This window comes from Rhinichthys klamathensis, unplaced genomic scaffold (genome assembly GCF_029890125.1).
Source record: "Rhinichthys klamathensis goyatoka isolate OS25496 unplaced genomic scaffold, OSU_Roscu_1.1 h1tg000101l_1, whole genome shotgun sequence".
Classification (NCBI taxonomy): Eukaryota; Metazoa; Chordata; class Actinopteri; order Cypriniformes; family Leuciscidae; genus Rhinichthys; species Rhinichthys klamathensis.
Window position 1 is genome coordinate 785,955 of NW_026606640.1, and position 26,173 is coordinate 812,127.

At 36.3% G+C, this 26,173-nt stretch overlaps 3 protein-coding genes across 4 annotated transcripts in view; 1 reads left to right on the plus strand and 2 right to left on the minus strand.

The window, feature by feature from the left end:
* The window catches only part of rnls (renalase, FAD-dependent amine oxidase), a 62,463-nt gene extending 58,206 nt beyond the window's left edge, over nt 1-4,257 (minus strand). For both annotated transcript variants that reach the window (XM_056253080.1, XM_056253079.1), the window contains exon 1: nt 4,082-4,257. In XM_056253080.1, the coding sequence (XP_056109055.1) occupies nt 4,082-4,199 (118 nt within the window). In that variant the 5' untranslated portion in view covers nt 4,200-4,257. The remainder of the gene's footprint in view (nt 1-4,081) is intronic.
* Nucleotides 4,258-4,834: 577 nt separating this feature from the next.
* Nucleotides 4,835-19,963, plus strand: lipf (lipase, gastric). The gene is given in 11 exon segments (XM_056253088.1): nt 4,835-4,854; nt 5,607-5,721; nt 9,681-9,798; nt 15,730-15,783; nt 15,786-15,927; nt 16,851-16,958; nt 17,255-17,390; nt 17,751-17,897; nt 17,974-18,045; nt 18,724-18,792; nt 19,241-19,963. Coding segments are annotated over 10 exon segments (1,089 nt in total). The 5' UTR covers nt 4,835-4,854; nt 5,607-5,712; the 3' UTR covers nt 19,475-19,963.
* A 223-nt stretch (nt 19,964-20,186) lies between these two features.
* On the minus strand, nt 20,187-23,852 carry ankrd22 (ankyrin repeat domain 22). Its single transcript, XM_056253087.1, has 6 exons — nt 23,710-23,852; nt 21,945-22,136; nt 21,630-21,737; nt 21,277-21,354; nt 21,056-21,154; nt 20,187-20,606 (listed from the first exon to the last, which is right to left on the minus strand). Exons 1-6 carry the CDS (start codon nt 23,728-23,730, stop codon nt 20,529-20,531), a joined length of 576 nt encoding a protein of 191 aa, XP_056109062.1. The 5' UTR covers nt 23,731-23,852; the 3' UTR covers nt 20,187-20,528.
* Between the last annotated feature and the right edge of the window lie 2,321 nt (nt 23,853-26,173).

Consider the following 26,173-nt stretch of genomic DNA (forward strand, 5'->3'; position numbering starts at 1 on the left):
CAGAAGCGAAGCGACTGGATGCGCGAGACCACGTGATTTGCCTGTCCGGCGTGGTTTTTCTTGATTTTTGTGTGTCTACCTACAGTCTATGGATTTTACCAAGGATATATTGGTGTGCAATACAATTGGGATTCTACACAGGGTGTTTATTATGAAATTGACAGTGTTTTTTTACTTTTATTTTGTATTTACGGTGCGGCTTGGACGCGGCGTCCGTCAAAAATAGACTAGGCGCCTATATTTAGCGAAGCGGCACGGAGAGCCGCTTCTGGGAAGCTTCTGAAACGCGCCGCTTCGCGGCCGGTGTAAACACACGCATTGACTAGAATGGCCGCGATCAGCTCCGGTAGCCGTGTCGCAGCCGTAACGCGCCGCAGACGTGTGCAGTGTAAATGAGGGGTAACGCGTTGCCTGACACTCTCGCTGCATGGAAATTAATTGTTTTCTTATTATGAATATAATGTCACATCTATTCTTGTGTATGATTGATGTTTTGGGGACTGTTATCCCAATATAACCAGTCAAATGGCCGTGATCCGACTGGCAGCTTACAGACGCTTGCTCGACGCTCATAGTGCGAGTATAAAGCGTTGCCTGACACTCTCGCTGCATGGAAATTAATTGTTTTCTTATTATGAATATAATGTCATGCCTTTATTCTTGTGTATGATTGATGTTTTGGGGACTGTTATCCCAATATAACCAGTCAAATGGCCGTGATCCGACTGGCAGCTTACAGATCTTGCTCGACGCTCATCCAGTCAGTCGCGGCTGATAGTGCGAGTATAACGCGTTGCCTGACACTCTCGCTGCAAGGAAATAAATTGTTTTCTTATTATGAATATAATGTCACGCATCTATTCTTCTTTGCAACTGCACACTGTGTGTGTGTTGAATAATAGTTTAAGTGCGACAAGCAATGGCATATAGATTCTTGATTTTTATTTGTAAATATATTTTTTTATTTTTTTTTATTTGTAAATAGTTTTTTTCTTGGGTTTTATTTGTAAATAGTCTTTGTAAATTTGAAAATAGTGATACAGTCTGTGCTAAGTGATTTTACCGTTAAAGTTGGCATTCTTTTATTGAATTATTAAAAAGCTTTCTTTTATCAAATTATTTAAAAGCATCTCTATTTTGTTCTGGTGTCAGAAAATGGTCAAGGCAATGACAAAGATTCATGTTATTGGGATTAATTCAAGTTCGGGACGATTTTAATCCTTGTGAAAAAGTAGCCTATAAAAACGTGAATTAATCCCAATAACATTGTCATTGCCTTGACCATTTTCTGACACCAGAACAAAATAGAGATGCTTTTAAATAATTTGATAAAAGAAAGCTTTTTAATAATTCAATAAAAGAATGCCAACTTTAACGGTAAAATCACTTAGCACAGACTGTATCACTATTTTCAAATTTACAAAGACTATTTACAAATAAAACCCAAGAAAAAAACTATTTACAAATAAAAACAAAGAAAAAAATATATTTACAAATAAAAAACAAGAATCTATATAGGCCATTGCTTGTCGCACTTAAACTATTATTCAACACACAAACAGTGTGCAGTTGCAAAGAAGAATAGATGCGTGAGATTATATTCATAATAAGAAAACAATTTATTTCCTTGCAGCAAGAGTATCAGGCAACGCGTTATACTCGCACTATGAGCCGCGACTGACTGGATGAGCGTCGACCAAGCGTCTGTAAGCTGCCAGTCGGATCACGGCCATTTGACTGGTTATATTGGGATAACAGTCCCCAAAACATCAATCATACACAAGAATAAAGGCATGACATTATATTCATAATAAGAAAACAATTAATTTCCATGCAGCGAGAGTGTCAGGCGACGCGTTATACTCGCACTATCAGCCGCGACTGACTGGATGAGCGTCGAGCAAGCGTCTGTAGCTGCCAGTCGGATCACGGCCATTTGACTGGTTATATTGGGATAACAGTCCCCAAAACAGCAATCATACTAAAGAACATAATCATATCAACAGATTCCTAATAAATGAGCTAGAAAGAGAGGAACACAAAACCTAAAAAATCAATGGTTTCTGAAACTTGCCAAAGGCAGACTGCCAGACAACTAGCCAGCCACTGGCAGGTCACGTGACATGCCAGTCTCAGACTGGCAGCTGCCAGCCAGCCACTGACAGGTCACGTGAACTGCCAGTGGCGGCTCCTGCCAGCCAGCTGAAGATTGAACCCCCACTCGCCATTTGACTGGTTATATTGGGATAACAGTTCACAAAATAGCAATCATACTAAAGAACATTATTCATATCAACAGATTCATAATAAATGAGCTAGAAAGGGAGGAACACAAAACACAAAAACTGTCCAAAATCGATGGTTTCTGAAACTTGCCAAATAGACTACTATAGCCAGCCACTGTCAGCCACTGCACCTGTCAGTGGCTGACTGGCAGCTGCCAGTGTCAGACTGGCAACTGTCAGTGGCAGACTGGCAGCTGCCACTGGCAAACTGGCAGCTGCCAGTGGCAGACTGGCAGCTGCCAGCCAGCCACTGACAGGTCACGTGACCTGCCAGTGGCGGCTCCTGCCAGCCAGTTGAAGATTGAACCCCTACTGTAAATCAGTCGAAATTTCGGTGCAAGCTTTGTAAACACTTTACGATATGGACTCGACAGTAACAACATGTAAGTAACCATGTTAATTCTAATGCTTGATCTGTGACCAGTAATTTCTGATATGTAATGATTCAGTCTTTGTCTGTGTCAGTAAATCAAAACAGTGACTAAACGGTCAACTTCACATTGCTTCTCTTAGTAGGATGAAGCTGTTATTTAAACTGTAATTAAGTTATATATAGAAAGCGATCCAAAAAAAAATGCCCCCTTTGCAATCTCTGGAGCTGTTAATCAAACAGCGCGAGTTTATTAGTGAAGTGAAAGTGACGTGTAGCCAAGTATGGTGTCCCATAATCGGAATTTGTGCTCTGCATTTCACCCATCCAAGTGCGCGCAGCCGCGCACACACACACACCTTGAACACACTGTGACTCTTCATAGACAACAGAGAGAAATGCTCCGGCTACAATGTTCTTCTCCACAAGACGCATGCCGTTGTGTTTATTAACCGCTAGAGTTACGGATATAATTTATATTGCATGATTTATAAACACCCACCAGTTTAAAAACACCCACTTTTGTTCCGAAGTCTCAAAGCATACCCCCTAAAACAGAGCGTTCAAATCAGAGGGCTAAAATCAGGGTAGTAAAATGCCTTTTATTTCTAAATTATGACTTTTTTTCAGTGTAAAAATCATACTAACATTATAAGTGCACCACAGGAAACATTATAAACAATAAATCAATGCAGTTCATGACCCCTTCAATAGAAATTATATTAAAAGTTATTTACACATTCAGTAAAGGTTTACACAGAGGAGGCATCTTTTCCCATCTTAACCCAGTTTTTAATTGTTTTAAACAGCTGTTGCAATTTGGCGTTAACTATTCTGTTCCATTAACATCTTAATCAACCACATTCTAATCATTGTTATTTTACGATATTTAAAGTGGTCTTCTGACAATCAACAAAGTTGAAAGTTCAAGAGATGCTGCCTTCACATCATGCTATCACGTCTATCGTAAATAAATATTAGTTTCCTTACAAAATTGGACATGAACGCTCTCTCAAGTCTCAAAAATGTTAATGCGATGAGCTCGTAATGACGACTTAAGAAGTGGAAAGTAGGACATTTCCGATATAGCACAGCATTACTTTCTGGTCATGTGTTCTGAAGTAAGTTACATTGAGCACTTGTTCGGTCATTCTGTCCTTTCAGGCAGAGTCAATAGGAATCTGACATTAACAAAACATTTGTATAATAAAGTTGAAGTTACTTTATATCTGCTCACCTTGTGTAGAGGAGCAGGTCACCAGTTTAGCAGCTTTTCGATAATGTTTAACCCATAATCAGTGATTTGCAGCACATACCACTAATGCAATGATTCCAACAAACGAAACATTAACCACTCGATAAAGTGTTTCATATTAGTTTATAAAATAAGCATTCTGTATGTCAAAACAGATAAGAAGATGCTAACCTGAACCCCGAGATTTGTCCCACACGACTATATTAACCTTGTTTGGCAGCTCCCTCCGCAGCAGACAGGCACATATACTGCCAGTAAGTCCAGCACCAACTATTAGAACTCGAGACATTTTTTTTTGAAAATGTAAATTAAGCAGCTAACGTTACTTAAGGTAAATTAGCCAAGCGATCTTGCTAGTTTGAAGATCTCACTCTATAAATGGCGGATATGGCATCCTGTCACTTTAAGAATTATGAAAGAATTGTTGGCCAACTAAAACATTTCCTTTGTTTGTTCAATGTTTGACTGATAAGTATGCACATCATATCCAAACTTCAAAATAAAGTTATATGTCAGTTTTGCAGCTATTTGAAGAGTAACGTACGCACTCAAATGTATTTTTTGCATAGTGTAATTTTTAAATTAATTTATTTTCGTAGTCGAAAAAACTTGGCTTAACTGGCCACTGTAAAGCACAATTTATTTAGTCTCATTATCTAAAAACAAATAATGACGACGTCTGTTTGACACATTTAAATAATAATGGAGGCGCATTGAATCAAAGGAGAAAGCAGCTAAAACATGTATGAAGCTTCTTCAGGAAGGGGGACTGATTGATTAAAGGCGTTTAAGAACAGTGATCAGGTCATGATGTCACTGTCAGCTGATGTTATGTTAAAGCATTATCATCGCTATCAGTCAGTGTGGTTAGTATTTAGATACTGACCTGACGCTCCACACGTTTGAGTTCAGTGCGCTGCTATGGAGAGCTCATCCGACGTTGGGTGAGTTTCATTATTTTCGTTATTCAATGCTTAGGACCCTTCAACAAACACGGTTCATTAGATCATTAATCTCGATCAGCTTAATAAGACAAACATGTTTATTCGTGTGCTGCAAAGAATGATGTAGTCTAGAATAGTGCAGGTTAGTAAATTAATTAGCAGTGAACGAAAATACTGTACGACTATGTAATGCACTGGCTGACTTCTGATGCATTTGTAACACATAAAGTTTGGTTATTTCAAAAGCACTGGCTTGGCTTCTTGTCATTCATACCACTCGGATGTGCTAACTGGGCATGCTTTCGCTTTGTGAAAATGCAGAATTGTACATTTAAACGTTGCTTAAATTATAATGCGCGTAATTAAAATGTAAACAAATTATATTTATGTGTAATAGCCTACCTTCCCCTACACTATTTTTGGTGGCAGACTTGTTTGAATAGAAAAAAAGTTAGAATTTTCCAACACATTTTTTGTTGTTGTATTTGTTTACCAGTCAAACTGCTCTTGTATAATAAAGTACAGTGATGTTCAGCAATGTTTGTTTTTACGGTTTATTTCCTCTGAACAAACTAGGATTTAGCTACATTGATTTTTTTTTTATGTATTAATTGCTTATACCTTTCAGTCACACATGTTGAGCAACACTAAACATTGATGGCTGCTGAAGAAACGCATAGCTTATTAACATTGTTTTAGATTAGTCTTGGGAAACCCTGTATGTTAATTCACTGTTTGTGAACGTTCAACAGAAAGAAGATATCATGGCTGGTCTTGTCTCTGGTATTGCTTACACTTGGGCTGGTTCAGTGCAGGCCGCCTTTTCAGGACGAGGCAGGACTGGACCCTGAAGTCAATATGAACATCGTAAGGGACCAATACAACATGTAATAAGACAAGCTGCAATGAGTGTTTTTCATTACTCATCAGTAAATTGTCAATGAGTGCTAAAGATCAAATTCTGGTAAATTGGGTCACTTTTGTCCTTCATCTCAGTGGAGACAAAAATTGAAGTTATTCAACAACATTCTGTTCAGCTTTGTGGACAATACTGTTTACTTTGTGAAATGCAGAGTTATTGAAGTGAAACAAACACTTAAACCTTAAAGTGCCCCTATTATGGTTTTTCGAATATTCCCTTTCATGCAGTGTGTAATATAGCTGTTTGTGAAATGTGAATGTAAATGTTCTGCAAAAGTTGTTATAACTAAATCAGCTCTGAACCGCCTATACGAGGTGTTTGCAATTCGTATCCCACTGTGTGACGGTTCTACGTCACTAGAAAATACATTTGCATAATGACCGCCTATGTTGTACGTGGTCCGACCTCAAACACGTAATTTTACTGACGACTACTTCTCAAATCTTGGAGTTCAATGCGGGATTCGCAAAATGCTCGCTCTTGGAAGATGGGTCGGTACTAGTAGTACCGTTTATTTAGACTAATTTGCTCCTCAGAATCACAACCTGTATGAATTAAGTTATTTTAATTAAGAATTTGTTCTCTCGTTTTAGTAAATCGTGTCCACGTTGATTTAACTAAAACAAGGGAACAAATTAGTACAACATGGCCATGATTTAGTAAATTGAGGAAACTAATTACTAATTGTGAGCACTATTTACTTCTTAAAACAAAGAACAAATTAGTAAAACATGCTGACATATTAGTAAGTCGCGGGAATGAATTGTTAATTCGTGGCCACGAAATACTTTTTTTCTTTCTTGCATTTTATGTGTGGGGCTCCGTAATACAGTGAGACTATGAGGCTCACACTGAAGGAGGAAAAATCACCTCAGTTTTATTCAGAGGCCCAAACTGAGCAAAATTATGCAATTTGGTTTAGATGTTGTTATTAAGCTATATGGCCAAAAAAAAATTCAATTTTGATAGCTTGTAATATAAATCAATGAGAATTTTATAACAGTATAACAGACTTACAGAAAAAAATCTGAGAAATATCAGTTGTCACTCTATCTCCCAATAATATTCCCAATAGTCTTAATCAGATGATTTTTAAATGATTTTTCTAAACAATTATGTATGGATAATGAAGTAAACCTATGCTACATAAAGACTTGTAACTCAGCTGACCACATGAATGTCATGTCATGTTTTGAACTTTGCACTAGATTTGTAATATTATTTGCAGTTCTCTGTTTTGACACGTGCTCTCGAGAGAAGTGGATTCATTAGTTGACCATCTCTATAACAAACTACATTTTGCACTTTGCCCTTCCACATTTCACTGTGGCTCGCCCCATTTGCAAATATGAACATGCATGAAATATCCATATATGAAATATATGCTCATATTATAGAGTAAAAACATGTATAATATTCATAGCTATATGAAACTAATTCGAAATTGGAACAATTCCATATATTGACATATTAATGTATCCCTTATAGCCTAAATATATGTTTATGTATCTATAATGCATATTTTTACATGTATGTCTCATATATGAAATATCCATGCACAAAATATATTTTCATTGTTTATTGGTCTTAACATACAGTAGGCCTACCATATAAAAATTCATCATTTAAATATTTTGTTTCATGTAGCTATAAACTAATTTAACTATGGGTATTTCATATATGGTATAAACTAATATCTTTATATATCCACTCTCGATATAGGGACATGTATGTAATATATTACATTTACGTACAGTAGGCCTACTGTATGGGTCTGGGAGCTGAATGCAGAGCACATCATCATATTATCACAATTGTAAAAGTGTATTGGTTCATAAGTGTTTTTAAGAAAACCTTTTTTTTTCTCAGGGTGTGAAAATGGGAAGAGAAACATTATTCACCAGTTCAGCAATTTTTTTTCATATTTGAGATTAGACCGCTTTATGTAAAATCTTTTCCCACAGACTCTGTAAGGGAATTGTACTCTAAGTGACATTTATGCACTTTCATGTGTGGTTAGATATGAAACAAGACTTCTTGGTTTAAATAATGATATCTCATAATCATTGTTTGATAATTTGCACAGGTCAGAAAACCATTTGCAGAAACGCTGATAAGACAGTAATTTGTTGGTTTTAATACAATAACTGGGTTTTATACTCTGGGTTTCACATACTTGCATTCATAAGGAGACGATTGAGCCTTAAAATTGTTTCGCTTGGGCTACTTAAAGGAATAGTTTAACCTGTAAATGAAAATTCTGTCATTATTTTTCATTCGAACACAATAGGAGAGTTTAAATACTCTTAATCCAGTTTTTTTCAGTTTGTAATGGGACATGTCTGTCAAGATCAATAAAGGACAAAAAGACAATTCATAACTTGTACACCATATGTCTTCTAAAGCCACACAAATAGCCATACAAAAATCCATTCCAAGAAAAACATTGGTGAAGGTGAGTAAAAAAATTGGGTCAACATTTTGGGGTCAACAATGCCTTGAAAGATTCAATGTAACGAATGTAGCGACAGATTTATTTATTTTTTCATCCAAGTGAAACGGAATAAAGAAAAAGTAAAAAATGTAGGCTGGGGACTTGGTTCTATCCATCGGTTGTTGAAAAGGAAAAAACAATTAAGTATAAAGTCAAATACTTAGCTGTTGTAAAGTATTTGAGTAAATATAATTAGTTACTTTTTGGCCACTTTGTAGTTTTACTGAGTATCAAATATATTATAAGATTTACAAATTTCAATTGTTTAGTAAAACTCCATCAAATTGATTTGAATAATCCTTGCATATTATTCATATTATAGATTAAGAATTTGAAATGAGTAAAAAAATACTAGAGTTTAATAAAACATTTTGGATAAATCTTAATGGAACAAGGGAATTGACCATTTAGTTTGTGTTTTTTAATTCATAATAATGAATAATATGTATGGATTATTCAAATCGATTTGATGGAATTTTACTATTCAATTAAAATTTGTAAATCTTAAAAAAAAAAAAAAAAAAGGTGCAGCTCTGACAAATAAAGTTATATTTCCAAATCAAATGATTTTGAGCTCTGTTATATTTGCTCTTGATTTCAAGGAAAATGACATTATTTATAATGCGGCTCTAAAGTTCTCCGAATTTTCAATAGTTGATCACATTTTGTATTTTATCAGACTTACTTTCTTTTGCTTTTTCATTCTGCAGATGAATGATTTTCCAACACACACTATTTCTGCATGAAAAGAGGACAAATACCCCATGTCAGACAGAGAGTGAGAGAAAGAAGCACAACCCCCAGTGCTTACCCTCCCCTTAATGTGTGTTGAACCAGCAGTGGGTTTATCCTTAAGTGGCCTAAAGTAGAATGAGCAGACAGAAGACCCAGGGGGAGTGGGAAACTGCAGAGCCTTTAATTATGCATGGGGAGATGCTGGAACCAACAAGCTCACACAGTTTCTTTGAAGTCTCTTATTGTAATTTATCTCATATCTAGAGGAGGAGGAGGAGGAGTGTGACTCCATACAGCTGAAATAATTGTGCTCTTGAAAAGACAAATGGCTAAACTAAGAATTTAAGCTGAACTGGTGTTTTCTCTTGTCATTACATTTTAAAAATACTGCCACGCTTATGATATTTATTGTAGACCTTGGCAAAGAAGAAATGTAGCTATTCTTAGGTTTATATGTCTTCTTCAAATGGATGACATTATACTGCTTTCATCAGAAAAGAACAATGCTTGTGCTGTTTTGAAGTGTTGTATTGTCTAAGAATGACTCACTGAAGTGTTTGCTATTCTATAACATTTCCTTTATCTTACATGAAGGTGTGTTTCCATTGATTCCTCCATGCTGTCATGCTTCTCATGGACTTTGTCCATGTTCTCCACTGTGTTTGTCTCTTGTAGAGCGAGATCATCACACACTGGGGCTACACAGCGGAAGAATTTGAAGCGGTCACCGAGGATGGGTACATCCTGAGCATCAACCGAATCCCACATGGGCTCAAAAACAAGGATGGACAAGGTAATGGTTTAAGTTGGATAGCCAAAATATTTGAATGAGCCCATTCATGCTTTTGTTTGGCCTGTGTTAGTGTGAATTATTAAAGATGGGAGCTTGCTGTTTTCACTGACATGGCCATCTGAAAGAGGAATCTCTGTAAGATGATATCTGAATTCTCACCACTCACAGATTCACTGTGCTGCCATTATTCAATTTAATTAAAGTTTATATGTACTGTATAGCGCTTTTCACAATGCATATTGTTTCAAAGCAGTTTAACAGCAAATACTTGTTTTGATGTTACCAGTGGTGGACAGTTAAGTAGCCTAAATGTAGGCTAATTCATTACTGTAGGCCTACTTAAGTAGCTTTTTTGCGTATCTGTACTTTACTCACGTATTTAAATTTTGGGAGACTTTTACTTTAACTCCACTACATTTCAAAGTCAAATATCTTACTTTTTACTCAACTACATTTTCAAAATCAGTCGTTCCTTTTTATTTATGAGTGGATAAAAACGTAACTGGTCAAACGAGCCACCAATCACAGTACAGCGCGCGCGCTTTGTTTTGAACTGGCCTTGGCGGTATCTACTAAGCGCGAACCAGAGCCGTTAAAGGAGAACTCCGGCGCAAAATGAACCTTTGGTCTAATTACACATTGTTACCTAGTCAACCGTAATCTGAGATTTGTATTCATGATTATCGAATGTAAATAGTTTTATCTCTAAAAACAGTTTAGCCTATAAAGCTAGTATAACGCTAGTATATTGGGCATCGAGTAATGACAAATAAAAATCGCTTGTTAATACCACTAACAAGGCTCAAAATAGCCCCACACTAACACGGTAGCATAATGAGGGTCCCTACCTTCAAACCGAAGCATTGAGAACTTTGTCAGTGTCCAGACAGTTTAATAAGAAGATATTTAATACATACAGTCAACTTCGCGTATACAGGCAGAAGCCATCTTTGAAAAACAGTCTCTACCAGTCGATCTACGAACGCCGATCCAAGCCTGCTGTTCGCGCTCACCTTATCACAACTTATAGCTCGTTCACATCTCACCAGCGCACTTGGATCGGCGTTCGTAGATCGAGACTCATCAGACCAGGCAACATTTTTCCAGTCTTCAACTGTTCAATTTTGGTGAGCTCTTGCAAATTGTAGCCTCTTTTTCCTATTTGTAGTGGAGATGAGTGGTACCCGGTGGAGTCTTCTGCTGTTGTAGCCCATCCGCCTCAAGGTTGTGCGTGTTGTGGCTTCACAAATGCTTTGCTGCATACCTCGGTTGTAACGAGTGGTTATTTCAGTCACTGTTGCCCTTCTATCAGCTCGAACCAGTCCGGCCATTCTCCTCTGACCTCTGGCATCAACAAGGCATTTCCGCCCACAGAACTGCCGCTCACTGGATGTTTTTTCTTTTTCGGACCATTCTCTGTAAACCCTAGAGATGGTTGTGCGTGAAAATCCCAGTAGATTAGCAGTTTCTGAAATACTCAGACCAGCCCTTCTGGCACCAACAATCATGCCACGTTCAAAGTCACTCAAATCAACTTTCTTCCCCATACTGATGCTCGGTTTGAACTGCAGGAGATTGTCTTGACCATGTCTACATGCCTAAATGCACTGAGTTGCCGCCATGTGATTGGCTGCTTAGAAATTAAGTGTTAACGAGCAGTTGGACAGGTGTACCTAATAAAGTGGCCGGTGAGTGTATATATTCTATGTATGTGTGTGTGTGCGCGCGCGTGTGTGAATATGTGTGTGTGTGTATATATATATATACACTACCGTTCAAAAGTTTGGGGTCAGTGAGAATTTTATTTTTATTTTTTGGAGGAAAGAAATCAATACTTTTATTTATCAAGGAATAATTAATTTGATCGAAAGTGACAGTAAAGACATTTATAATGTTACAAAAGTCTTTTGAACTTCCTATTCATCAAAGAATCCTAAAAAAAAAAAAAAAAAACTGTACAACTGACAGACCAACAACTGTTTCAACATTGATAATAATAATAAATGTTTCTTGAGCATCAAATCCTCATTTTATACTGATTTGTGAAGGATCATTTGACACTGAAGACACTGACACTGGTGATGCTGAAAATTCAGCTTTGATCACAGGAATAAATTACACTTTACTATATATTCACACAGAAAACAGCTGATTTACACTGGAATAATATTTAATACTATAACTGATTTTTGTTGTATTTTTAATCAAATAAGCACAGCCATGGTTAGCAGAAGAGAATTCTTTTAAAAGTATTTAAAATCGTACCGACCCCAAACTTTTGAACGGTAGTGTATATATATATATTTAATGGCGTTGTGCAGGTTTATGTGAATGTATCATAACATTAAGATGTTAATAATTATGACCATAGGCGCTGGAGAAAAATATATACAGTAAATACTGTAAATTTGTTATACCTTATGGGAACAGTCCCCTTCCCTCCAAAATTAAACACAAAAAAATAATTCAATTAATATATATATATATATAGTATATATTTATTTATATATATATACAGTATATATATATATCTCAGACTAATTAATGTCATTTCATTAATAGATCGGTGTGCCAAGAGTGACATTAGTCTTCACTTAGACTGAGTTAAGCAATAGTCTTGTGACAAATTATAATAGGACATTATAGCCATAAATAAATCTAAGTACTTGGATAAGTACATTTGAAGGCAAATACTTTTGTACTTTTACTCAAGTGAATGTTTAAAGGCAGCACTTCTACTTTTACTTGAGTAATATTTTACCTTGAGTATCTTTACTTTTACTCAAGTACATGGTATGTGTACTTCGTCCACCACTGGATGTTACTAGTATTCTGTTATCAGCCAGAGATGAGTGTATCAAAGTAATGTCCATATGGTGTTAATGTAGAAATTACAGAAATTACATCTTGTGCTTGTAATGATTACAATATAAGGTATTATTACAATTAAAGGATAATATCTGAAAGTAAATTCTCGGTCACCTGAAAACTTTGCGAAGCTGGAGCCAAAAATACACGCTAGCAGTCACATGAACACACTGGGTGAGATGTTCACATCTGAAGCTTAACATCTTAACATCCCGTGGTCTTTTATAGTCACGTAGCAATTTAAAGAGGGGAAAGAAGTGGTTTTAGATGAGTCAGTCCCCTATGGAGGAAGACCTCTTGTTACACGCTCATATAACGCAACCCACACATGATTTCTTCACTGGGTTTTTTTATCTCATAAATATCCAGATCTCATGACCTCTCGTGATGCTGCGGGTTTCACAAATTGGTTGCGCTTTACAATAAGGTCTCATTTGTTAACATTAGTTAATGTATTAACTAACATGAACTAACAATGAGCAATACAAATTTGTTACAGTATTACTAATTTGTTTATGTTAGTTCACAGTGCATTAACTAATGCTAACAAATACAACATTTGATTTTAATAATATTAGTAAATGTTGAAATTAACTAAGATTAATGGATGCTGTAGAAGTATTGTTTATTCTTAGTTCACGGTAAGTAGTTAACTAATCTCAACTAATGAAACCTTATTGTAAAGCGTTACCCACAAATTTAACAGTGTTATTTAATTATTCGTGTTTTTAAAGATTTACTTTTACTTTAATTGAATATGCAGATAAGCTGAAAATTGTTGTCATGTTATGGCAAAACAATTATGATAAAATACAATGTAAAAAAAAAATTAAGAAAAATAAAAACATTAAATATTAAAACCTATATTAAAAACATTCTGATATCAGTTCACTCCTTGTGCATACAAAACGTTCACTGGATTAATACAATTAATGACTAAATGAATGTTTGTAAATGTAAACTTATATTTCCAACTATATGTATATAGAGTGCTGTGCACGTTAGTATCCCCCGCCCCCCCCCCCCCCCCAAAAAAAAATTTGTTTTAAGCCAGTTATTTATCTTTTGCTGTGTAGTGTGTCAGTAGGGAATATAAGTTTACATTTCCAAACATTCATTTTGCCATTAATTGTATTAATCCAGTGAAGGTTTTGTATGCACAAGGAGTGAACTGATATCAGAATGTATTGTAATAGGTGTATCACTAGAATAAATCAATGACAGGTATGATGTCATCAGCTCTAAAACAAAGGAAGAAGATGCAGCTCTGTGAAGATACAGCAGGCTGAAATCAGTTCAGTTCGGATGAGTGTAATTGTTGTGTTAATGTTCAATTCACTATTCAATAGTTCTTCTGAAATCAGTATTCAGTTTGATATTTAGCACTCCCCATATTTCATTAATGAGCAGAGAGATCTCAAAAGCTCATGCTCTCACACTAATCTCGCCAGGGACGCCACTGGAGCGGAAAACCAATTCAACAGCCATACATCAGCTTCCACTCTCCCTTGCTGTGCTAACACAATGTCTCATGTTATTCTAAATGAGAATACATTTCCCCGACACAAATCCCTCTGCTGGAGGATTTGAGGGGCCTTTGAGAAACTTTGGCCTTGTGCATCTTTGCTTTTCACTCATTGTATTAGATTAAGGGTGTTGTTGGCTCGTGTTTGACCTTCAGAATAAAATTGGCTTATGCAAATGAATGTGTGGAAATGTGTTCTGTACGTTTATAACCATACTTAATCAGGAAGCCAGGGAATTATGAAGACCAAGACAAACCCTGTGTGTCGTTTTTGTTTTATGGTGATTTTAGGGCTGTGTGTGTTTGTGTGCGCTGGGAGCTGGTAAATGTTAATAATGAATTCTGATCGGTGATAAATAAGTAAAGAGCCATCAAGCTGTTTGTTTCAGTGGATGGCTGGTGCTGAGTGCTGAGTGATGTTGGGTGTTATAAGCACAGAAGCTCTGAGGTGGCACACGCAAGATGCAATTCATTTCATGCTGTCCCAATTCTCCATGTCTCACGGGACACTGGTGGCTCGAACGAAGAGCACCGGGGAATTACTTTTGAGGTTTAATAAAGACAGTCTCACCTGAGAAAGTGCACACTAATTTTGTTCTCCGGATCTATTAATCAATTCAAAAATACATTCAAACTGCAATTCATGCACACAATGACTTCTGTTATGAGAATTGTATTTAAAAAGATTAATATTTGAGGTGTTTAAAGCACTGATTTCCTCGATTTGAACCTCATTTCCCATAAACCCTATTGTGACAGCATGGAACTGCTCTTATTATTCTGCAGTTATGTAAAATGTAAAGTCTCCACACTGTTGCTAAAGTCTTGCTGTGTGAGTTGCAGGCTTTAAGGGGGTAGAAGGAATGACTGGTATGAAGTCAAACAATGCTATCAGCCCAAGGTCTGTTTTTGTGCTACTAAGAGGACCAGCTCACTTCCTGTTTCTGACAGATATTCACGATAAAGGTCCCAAAAAAGAAAGGATGGCATTAGCAGTATAAAGCTAATACGCATACTCCCTCTGCTGGCAAAATGCGTAATCTCACAAAAAAAAAAAAAAAAAAAAAAAAAAATTAAATATATATATATATGTATATGTGTGTGTGCGTGCGTGTGTGTACCTACTTAACAATATATTTTGGGGACAAATTTGTACCCAGAAGCGACCAAAATCTCCAAAAACCTCCCTTTAGGAATGTCCTCGTTTGTAAATTTGGTATAAAAATTTTATATATAAAGGTTTTTGTACAAATGCAGAAAGTTTTGTGTGATGGGTAGGTTTAGGGTAGGGTTAGTGTGAGGGTTATAGAATATACAGTTTGTACAGTATAAAATATGGAATGTCCTCATTTAGATGGCTAAGTAAATGTGTGTGTGTGTGTGTGTGTGTGTGTGTGTGTGTGTGTGTGTGTGTGTGTGTGTGTGTGTGTGTGTGTGTGTGTGTGTGTGTGTGTGTGTGTGTGTGTGATTTTTTTTATATTCACATTCACTTAAAGTTTTGTGACTTATTTTGGACTCTTGATTCATGTTTATGACAGAAGCCAAGCCTGTAGTGTTCCTCCAACATGGCCTTCTCGCTGCTGGAAGTAACTGGTGACAAACCTGCCCAACACCAGCCTGGGTTTCCTCCTAGCCGATGCTGGATTTGATGTGTGGATGGGCAACAGTCGTGGGAACACCTGGTCCAGAAAACATGTCAGCCTTGACCCTAAACAGAAAGAATACTGGATGTTCAGGTACAAGGATAAGATTTTTATGAAAGTGGTGTGTGATATTCAACATGTTTACTCAGTTCACATTTCACCAACAAATACCAACATTTACACTTTTTAAGACATTTAAAATAAATATTTGAAAATTCACTTCCATTGTTGGAATGTTCAGAAGTCAAACTAACCATGTCATTATCATAATATTTCTATATTGAATTGTAATTGGTCATATTTCACACATACACTACTATTCAAAAGTTTGAGGTCGGTAAGATTTTTCTAATGTTTTTGAAAGAAGTCTCATTAATCATGATACTTTTCTTTAGGATTCTTTGATGAATATAAAGTTCAAAAGAACAGATCTTTTTTTTATTTTTTATCTTTTGTAACATTATAAATGTGTGTATTGTCACTTTTTGAACAGTAGTGTATATTTACAAATTAAGAGTTTGATATAAAGGTTGACTTTTTGATTGTATATATATTTAAGCGTTTATTACCTCATTTAAACTCATTATACTTGTGTGAAAAGAATTAAAACCTTGTCTTGCCTCAAATTGTAACATTATTATTTTTCTTGCCTCACAAGCTTTGGTTTTTCCTTCAGGAAATGCAAATCTAATTCTTATCTTGGGAACTCTCAGTTGGATTAATAACGTTCATCCAGAATCCTAAGCTGTTTTCTCTCTCTCTCTCTCTCTCTCTCTCTCTCTCTCTCTCTCTCTCTCTCTCTCTCCTCTCTCTCTCTCTCTCTCTCTCTCTTCTCTCTCTTCTCTCTCCTCTCTCTTCCTCTCTCTCTCTCTCTCTCTCTCTCTCTCTCTCATCTCTCTCTCTCTCTCTCTCTCTCTCTCTCTCTCTCTCTCTCTCTCTCTCTCTCTCTCTCTCTCTCTCTCTTCTCTCTCTCTCTCTCTCTCTCTCTCTCTCTCTGTGTGTGGTGTGTGTGGCAGTCATGATGAAATGGCTAAGAAGGATCTTCCTGCAGTGATAAACTTCATTACAAAGACAACTGGCCAGGAGCAAATCTTTTATGTGGGCCATTCCAGGGAACCACTATAGTATCACCCATCCTTTAAGTATTTCATTATTTTGAAATGTGGAAATGTACCCAGGGTTAGTATTCATCAAATCACTGGTCTACAAAATATGCTCGGAGATGTGCTGTGCATTATGCATCCTCTTGCACTGACAGTAGGCAAATGCTGAATGTGTTATCATGTGGGAACATCTCCCAGGTCACAGCTGCTCACTTTTAGCTATGTATGACATGTGATTCTAAGCCTTATATATTTTATTTATTTAACCTTTAACTGCTGCTGAATAACATCCTGTTCTTCACTCTCTTGCTTCTCAGCATTCATGGCTTCTCTACAATGCCGGAGCTGGCCAGCAAAATCAAGATGTTCTTTGCCCTGGCTCCTGTCGCCACAGTGGGGTTGACTAAAAGCCCCATGACCAAATTGTCTGTTATTCCAGAGTTTCTCATTTGGGTGAGCAGTCTATTTAAAACACTATACTGGCCCTGTCCCAAATGGCACACTTCATTTGCACTTGCGTTCTTTTGGACTTACAATGAGCTGCTGCGTGTCCGTTAAGTCCACAAGACCATAGGATGTCCCATTTGTCATTTTAGACAACTTCTACCCGACAGTCAAAGCGGCATTACATAAAAGTGTGGACTCAGAGGAAGATCACAAGGCTAAGGTTCCTTTTGGGACAGGGCAAAAACCTGTTGCCTTTTAACTGCCATGAAACCTCATAAGTCACTGATTTGGAATCAACTCATAAGGCACATATAGGCATAATGATTATTTTTCAGCTCATATCAACCAAAGTTTTTTCATTTGCAGGATCTTTTTGGAAGAAAAGACTTCATGCCTCAGAACGAATTGATTAAGTTTTTTGCCACTGAATTCTGCAGCAAAAAGCCCTTGAGTGTGCTGTGTGGAAACATCTTCTTTCTCCTCTGTGGTTTTGATGAGAAGAACCTGAACATGGTATAACACTCTTAAGAATTGTTCAGGATTCCAGGATTTTGGAATGTTCCTTCATGAGTTTGTCGGTATCTTTCAGACCAGAACACCTGTGTACACAACACACTGCCCAGCAGGAACCTCAGTCCAGAACATGGTTCATTGGGCTCAGGTAAAAAAAGAAAACTCACAGTGACATGTGTATGTGCCCTGCTAAATGTCCCTTTCCATCTGCAATACATTTTAAAACATCCCCACATTATTTCCTCAAAATGAGTGAAAGCACAAACACCAGAGGTTGTGACAGTTCCTTCATCCGTCTCAAGAGTAAAAAATATCAGTGTGAAGTAATAGAGTACTGAGCAGTGTCACAATAGGGGCTTTTGGGTAAGTCCAATTTGACATTTTTCTGAACCTGCTCGATCACATTGCCCCGCATGTGTTCTCAGATGCAATCAAATAATGTTTTTTTTGCTTTTTATTTCCTCAGTTACATTTACCTTTGATTACAATAAGATGGTAATTATACATACAGTAGTAGCAGTTACTTAAGATAATAAAGTTGCATGCACACCTTTCTCTGTGTGTCTTAGGGCTGCTTCACATTGCCCCATTAAACACCCACAAACAGCAACATGTTAAAAAATGTAAAGTTGTCCATTGGATTTATAACAACTGTCATGTTCACACTGACCCAAAAAACACCAACAGGGTCTAACAAAACCCAACAACCACTGAAATTTGGTGTTGTGAATTAGTGATAATGAAGGCACACTCAAACATAATGTACCTTCTACTTCCTTTGTAGTTTGACCTGATTTTTAATACACATCTTGTGTTTTTTGTACAGGCTGTGAAATCCAGTAAGCTTATGGCATATGATTATGGAAAAGCTGGAAATATGGCACATTATAATCAGGTAATGTTGAAGACTCATCCATTTCTCCCCTTAAAGAGACAGTCCATCCAAAAATGAAAATATTTAATTACCCTCATGTCTGTACGCATTTCTTTCTTCTGTTGAACACAAAAGAAGATTTTGAAGAATGTTAGTAACCAAACAGTTTCCATTAACTTCCAAACTGTTAAGACATTCTTCAAAATATCTTCTTTTATGAACAGAAGACTTGGAACGACACAAGGGTGAGAAAATGACAAATTTTCATTTTTGGGTGGACTATCCCTTTAAGCTGTTTTCCCCAATACATTTAACACACTTATCCGGGGCATTTTGGAAATACTCCAGACTCTTATTAGGACAATTGTGCCTTGTTTTCTCTGTCATTCAGAGGACTAAAGTACTAAGTCAGTAGTCAAATTGACCCATGCCTGAAGTGTAAAGGTCTCTTCTTGCTTCCCCTTCCCAGTCAACCCCTCCTCTGTACAACGTGAGGGACATGATGGTACCTACAGCTTTGTGGTCTGGTGGGCAGGACACTTTGGCAGATCCTCAGGACGTGGCTCTACTGCTCACACAGATACCTAAATTGATGTACCACCGCAATATTGAGCACTGGGAACACCTGGACTTCATCTGGGGCTTGGACGCCCCACAAGAGATGTACAGCAAAATGATTGAAATTATGAGGGAGCATGTGTGAAAAGACATTTGGATTGAGCAGCAGGTTTTATCAGCAATTTGTTTTTACCATGCTTTGAGCTTAAAGGGATAGTTCACCCAAAAATGAAAATTCTTTCTACCTCTGTTTATTCACACTTTAAGCAGATGAACCATTTGTTTGAGGTGCTGGTAACCAAATCTGCAATTAGCAATGTATATTCGGTATTACAAACTGATTTAAGCCTTTGAACCGTCACCTAGAGATTAAGTTTTACACTAATCAGGTGTTGCCTTTTAATGTCTTTTAAAGGACATGCACTTCGTTTAATGTGTTTTTTACTTAGCTTTTACTAACCACTAGTTTACCTTACTGTAGCATTTCATGACCTTTTTTAAGGCCTGTTCACACCAACAACAACTATATTAGCGCCCATGCAGCAGACAATATCGTTCTGTTTATTCTAAGCGCACACTTGTCTGCTGCTTTAAATGGTCCAGCTCGTTATAGCAGGATTGATTTTGATTGGCTGTCAATCAGCTGGATAAAATCATTCTGAAATGGATTCCAGCGAAATCATTTATTTGTACCGTTATAACTGTGACTTTGCTGTTCTTTAATATTGAGAACGATTTTAGAACTATATCTTTATCGTTATAGTTGTCGTCCTTGGTGTGAATGGCCCTTTATGGTCTTGTGTAATGGATTTTGTAAATCATGACATGAAACCCAATAAACATACATTGATGCAGAAGACGTATACAGAAAATAACTTTATTTAGTGGGGTTTTCTTTTTTTAACCAACAACGTGGCACAAACTAAATCCATGATACCTTACAGTGATAAAAACAAACTTTAACACACACTTTAAAACAACCTGAATATACAGTACATTAAATTATCAATATACAATATATAAGAAACTTTTACTCATTACTTAACAAAACAGTAAATCAAATATACTTAAATAGAAATTAGTATGGCAACATCGTTCATCTGAGAAAACCCAATCTAAACTCATCTGGTGAATTGTAAAGGACCGCACTGCTTCTGCACATGAAACAAGTCTCTGTTCTCTTATGTCCTCAATTAATACTAATTTGATTTCATTAACATTGTAACAATTTTGTAGAAATGTAGTCTCTTTGCAATATCTAGAGGAGTTTCACTTTTCTGTGAGGGAGACAGAAACACAATGGCAAATTATTAAGAGTCATTCAACAATACCAGTATATAATCAACACATAATTTTAACCACTTTAGACTAAAGCCAGTGAGATGTGAGCGAGAAGGGGGAGGGGAGAAGTACAATGCTGGCTTCACATTACAGAACAAGTTTCAGATCCTGTCAGTATCAGCAAATTTAATTAGTCAAGAACACTTTAATAGTTCCATCTGGTAACATTTATCACTCAGTTTGGTGTCGAGAATTTGGTAAATGTTTAAGAGAATGGTTTTGCTGCTAAATACAGTTCCAAACCACTATGTCACCTGTCACTATATTATTAATTTACAGTTCCAGCAGATTACAACAAAAAGTTACTGTAATATCAAGACAAAATGATTACTAAATCCTCTAAGACAGTTCATGCTGAAATAACTGCCAAAACTAATTAACTTACTTTGTTCTGTATAGAAACATCTGCATTTTTCTGCAATAACAATGGAACGATCCTTTGACTTTTTCTTTGGCACGCATAATGAAGTCCAGTGTTCCCCTTCTAAAAAGATACACAGATTATACAATGAACATCCTTTGTGGCAGGGTTATGTCTACACAAACGGCCCAATTTCTCAATTAACACTGGCCTGAAAAAGAAAAATGAAAAATTGTTATACTTACATAGTCTACAGCATTAACATCCACCTTAGTGGCCAAAAGAAACTCCATCAATTTCACATTTTTTCTTTGCTTCTCTTCCTTTTGAGAGAGAACAGGTGCAATGCTTTAATATGGTATAATGACACACATTTAGGTCAATCACATTTAAAGTCAGATCGCATATGTGATGGGCAAGAACACCATAAAACTCCACAAAATATGTTCTAATCCCATACATGAATCTCAAGGACATTCTTGATCTCACTCTGCATGCTAAGATTAATTTTCAAGTACAATTTTAGCTACTACAGCAATTCTCTTCTTTTCAGACAATTAGTCTCTTCTAGAAATACTATGACTGAGGAATAACTTACCATTATTAGATAACCAATTAACAAGATGGGCATTAAAATGGCAATCATCAGGTAATCCAGGAAGGAGAATGTTCTCCTTGTAGCATAGTGCAAACAGGTCCTTTCTTTCTAAAGAAGGAACACACATATTTTTAAGCAAAACAAGCAAGCTGACCACACAAACAATCATCAATAAAATGTACCACAGGGCAAGTCTGAGAAAATTATTATAGTGAATCAAGTGCACACGGGACTCCTTCATAACAAACAGCGGTATCATTACGATAGTCAAGGTACAAACAGAACTCTTTTCTTGTCTTCTCACTAATGCAATACCTTATTCCTAATGGACACATTTGCATTGTAGTCTAGAAGGTATTTGACACTCCTGATGTTTCCCCGTCTACAGGCGGCTATGATCGGCGTGTCTCCCGTTCCTTTATCTTGAACATTCACATTTCTGGCATCAGCCGAGATCAGTTCATGCAACTTGTGGACGTCATCATCATAAGCTGCCTGACACATGGGCTGTGGAAAGGAAGCAGCACAAAATATGATTACGAAAATACAAATGATCTCATATCTAGTACATTAATAAATGTAAGATGACTAAAGAATCACATGTGCATGTGGAGTAAGATAGAACCATGACTTGATATCAGATAATGGTGAAGTGCAAAACAGGTCTGGTGACATCCCAATTATGATGAATTCTTAACACATAAACACACCCTTTCCAAACACAAAATGACAGATAAAATAACAAATGGTACGTTTTTATTTACATAAACTCTGAACATAAAGCTCCAAGAGCAGTATTGTATTTTCCTTTTCATGCTTAAGTAAACTACTTTATTTTATGTCTTTAAGGTGTAAAGGAGATGTAGATGTTAATGCAACACTAATGACAACAGAAGTTGGCATTGATTTCAACATGGACATCTCTTAAAAAATTAAGAAAAGATGATAAGTATAATTACATTTTTACTCAGTAGAAAAACATTAACTTACGTTGACAGTGACACAGAATTGAGGTATGAAGAACAAAACTCATTAAGTTGTTAGACATTAAATCGCCTTAAAGGTATTGTAGGTAGAATTTTTTTTAAAAACTTTTTGCCAAATTTGTTTAAACTTTCTATATATATCAATGCATAATTAAAATGTAAGTACTCTGGAAAAGAGAGTATAAAAATCGAGTGTCTGTAGTCCTCTCAGGGCTGTAATAAACACAGCTACTTATCTCCATTCACTTCCACCCCCTCCATTCTGGGCTCCTTCCAAAACCACGCCCCCAAAACACATGAACGTGCGATGCCGACAGCTCACAGCTGGAGGACGCGCTTACTAGCGCCGAGCGGAGTGGAGCAGTGCATGTAGTGACATCATGTCAGACTCACATGTAATAAAATACCTAACTTTATCATTATGAATATAAACAACTAACATGGCTGTTAGTACTCACTATCAAGCTAGCATATCGATACTGTTAAAGTTTAAAATATATTGAGTTTGATTCGTTAACGAGCTAGTAACATAAAGCAAAGCTAAAAACAGGTTGCATTGATACACGTTTTCCCATTACAATCAGTTACACTGTGATGAAGGTGAATTTTGTGTAAGATTCATAACATATACGCCGTGTTTTGCATGTAATTGTGTCTCTTACTAGTCTCTTACCCTCCTCGAGTCAAACGAGTGCGCGCATGTGGGCAGCGCATGTAGCAGCGGGGGTGTTGCCATGGTTGCGAGAGAGTGACAGTCGCCTAAGCCAATCCTTTGTTTCGTCCCGGAAGGAAATAATGAGCTGTGTTTAGTGCAGATTAAACGGTCTAGAGTCACTCGATTTTTATACTCTTTTTATCAGAGTACTTACATTTTAATTATGCATTGATATATATAGAAAGTTTAAACAAATTTGGGAAAAAGTTTTTTAGACCAAAAACGACCTACCCAACCTTTAATTTAGCATAATAAGGACCAGTCAATTATCATAATCATCAGTTAACGTTACATGATGAGCCAAGCCATTTAATTTCTAAAGAGATGAAGATCAAGACATGTTTCAAAGAGCCGGTAAAATAGCCCACGTTATACTCACCTCTGAGTACAAGATCCCCATTTGGTTTCCTCTGTCACTAAAGGGAAACGAACTTGTAAATCCTTAATCAGGACTCTGAGGTTATAAAACTAACAACCCTTTGCTTGCTTGCTTTCTACCTGTGGGAACTGTGTTAAACAGCGCTTCAAGTTCAGATAAGGGTGTGGTCATTTAGCTAACGATGACGCATTGCAATGACGCAATACGTGTCGTTCAGGTATGGAGGAAGTGTAGCGGTGGATTCATTCCGTTCTTGGTGATACATTCATTTCCTCTCAACAACATCCAGAATTGACTGACTGACTGGCCATTATAGTAATTAATACTAAAATGTTTCCTATATTATCGATTGCATTTGTCATGTTGATCAAAATATATTATAGGCCTACTGGTTCCATGTTAAATAGTATACCCCTCAAAACATAGTTCCTTGCATAAGTCATTAGGCTAAATGCAAAATGGTTAAATAGACATGTTTCAAATGCGTCAAGTAGGCTATATTTTCTAAAAAAATAAATTATAAATGTGTCCTGAATTGATGAATTGCAGAGCAGAATTTAGAATTTCACTAATGAAGGGAAATGTAAAGCATTAGATCAACCAATGACCAACCAGTTCACTAAAAGACCTCAGTGCATCTCATAAAGCTTCATTTGGCAAGCATATAAAGAGAGCACAACACAGTTACAAACTCTGACAATGGAAGAACAACAAGGAAAAAAAAACAGGGCCAACATCTGGGAAGAAGAAGAGTAAGAATGTGTGGTAAAAGGGTATACAGAGGCAAAATGGGGTAGAAAAGGTCAAGATTGTTGACATGTTTCTGATTAAATAAGGGTTCTGATGAAATAAGGGAAATAATGTTCTCAATCATGACCTTATGAGGCGGGTCGAAAGGTACAGCTGAATGTTGGGAGAACAACCGTGTGTCCTTAATCATTGAGATGTTTAGAATAGGTATGTAATCAGACAATGTTCATTATACTACTGTATACACTCAACAAATAAATTTTTTGAGTGTAGGCTATACTCTAATGTTATATTAGTATTATAGACTATATAGTAGTCCACTTGCATTTTACATTATACAGTAAATGTGTAATTGAATCCTGTCCAGCCTCTTGCAATCAATAGAGTAATGTGTAAATTTGTACTGTTCAAATTTATATATGTCATACAACTGCAGTCTTTTGCATTTTCAATCGTTTTCATCAAAATTGAAGCCATAGTTTTTATCTGAAAATAATGACAGAGTTCTGTTATACTGACAATATGACTAAGCATTTTGACTATCTTGAACAATGACACAAGGACTTGTCATTCTGATGGCACTGATTTGTTCATTGACAAAAAATTCTTTGGAGAGTTGAACTAAGGATTTTGAGCAACTGAGAAAAACTGTAAAATGTTTACAAAACAAAATCGCAGTTTTAATAGCTCTCCTGTTTTTAGCATAATGCATGCAATAGCCTAGTTTCAAATTTCTTGGCAAACCACAATTTATCAAAGGAATCTGATTATACATTTTAGGATCAAATTGTATTCAGATCCCTTTGCCTTTGGTAAATTTATGAGAAAGTTAACTATATTCAACTATCACAATTTAAAAAAAATCAAAATAACATTTTAATATTAGGCCTACTATGATATATAGCCTAATATTAGCATATATGTTCCCTTAAGGTTGGAGGGCTAAAGACATTTGTCATTATATCAGATAAGAACTTATTTCATTCTGACACATCCCTTTAGAATTCACAGGCTGATGTTATTGTATATTAGCCGATTCTTTATGATTCAACAACAGCATAGATAGATAGATAGATAGATAGATAGGCTAGATAGATAGATAGGCTAGATAGGCTAGATAGATAGATAGATAGATAGATAGATAGATAGATAGATAGATAGATAGATAGATAGATAGATAGATAGATAGATAGATAGATAGATAGATAGATAGATAGATAGATAGATAGATAGATAGATAGATAGATAGATAGATAGAACACCTAAGAAATAATCCCAAAGTAAATCTCAAAGAACCCCGCTGCCCATATAAAAAAACTTTACAAAAAATAAAAAAAGCTCATATAGGCTAATAGGCCAATTGTCATGACTCATGACACGTTTTTTTATGATTTACATAATTGTATTTTTGTTTTACTCAACTGCTGCAGAAACGGGCTTTGATAGAGGTATGTTTATTATTTAAAAGGAGATTTAGCATGCATCTATCAGTAGACCTCCTGCGCAGATGCAATTTGGCGATTTGGAAGAGTTGTGCGTGCCCCATCTGGTGGATAAAAATACAAACAATCCATGTTTTTTTTTTCTCTCTTTTTTTAGCGTAACATTTTGACAAAATCAATACGTAAACCATCCGAGAATAGCGTGTCCCATCATTAGGCTACACTCTCTTTAGAATGTAAATGAATGATCGTGGACTCCATAATCGCTCAAT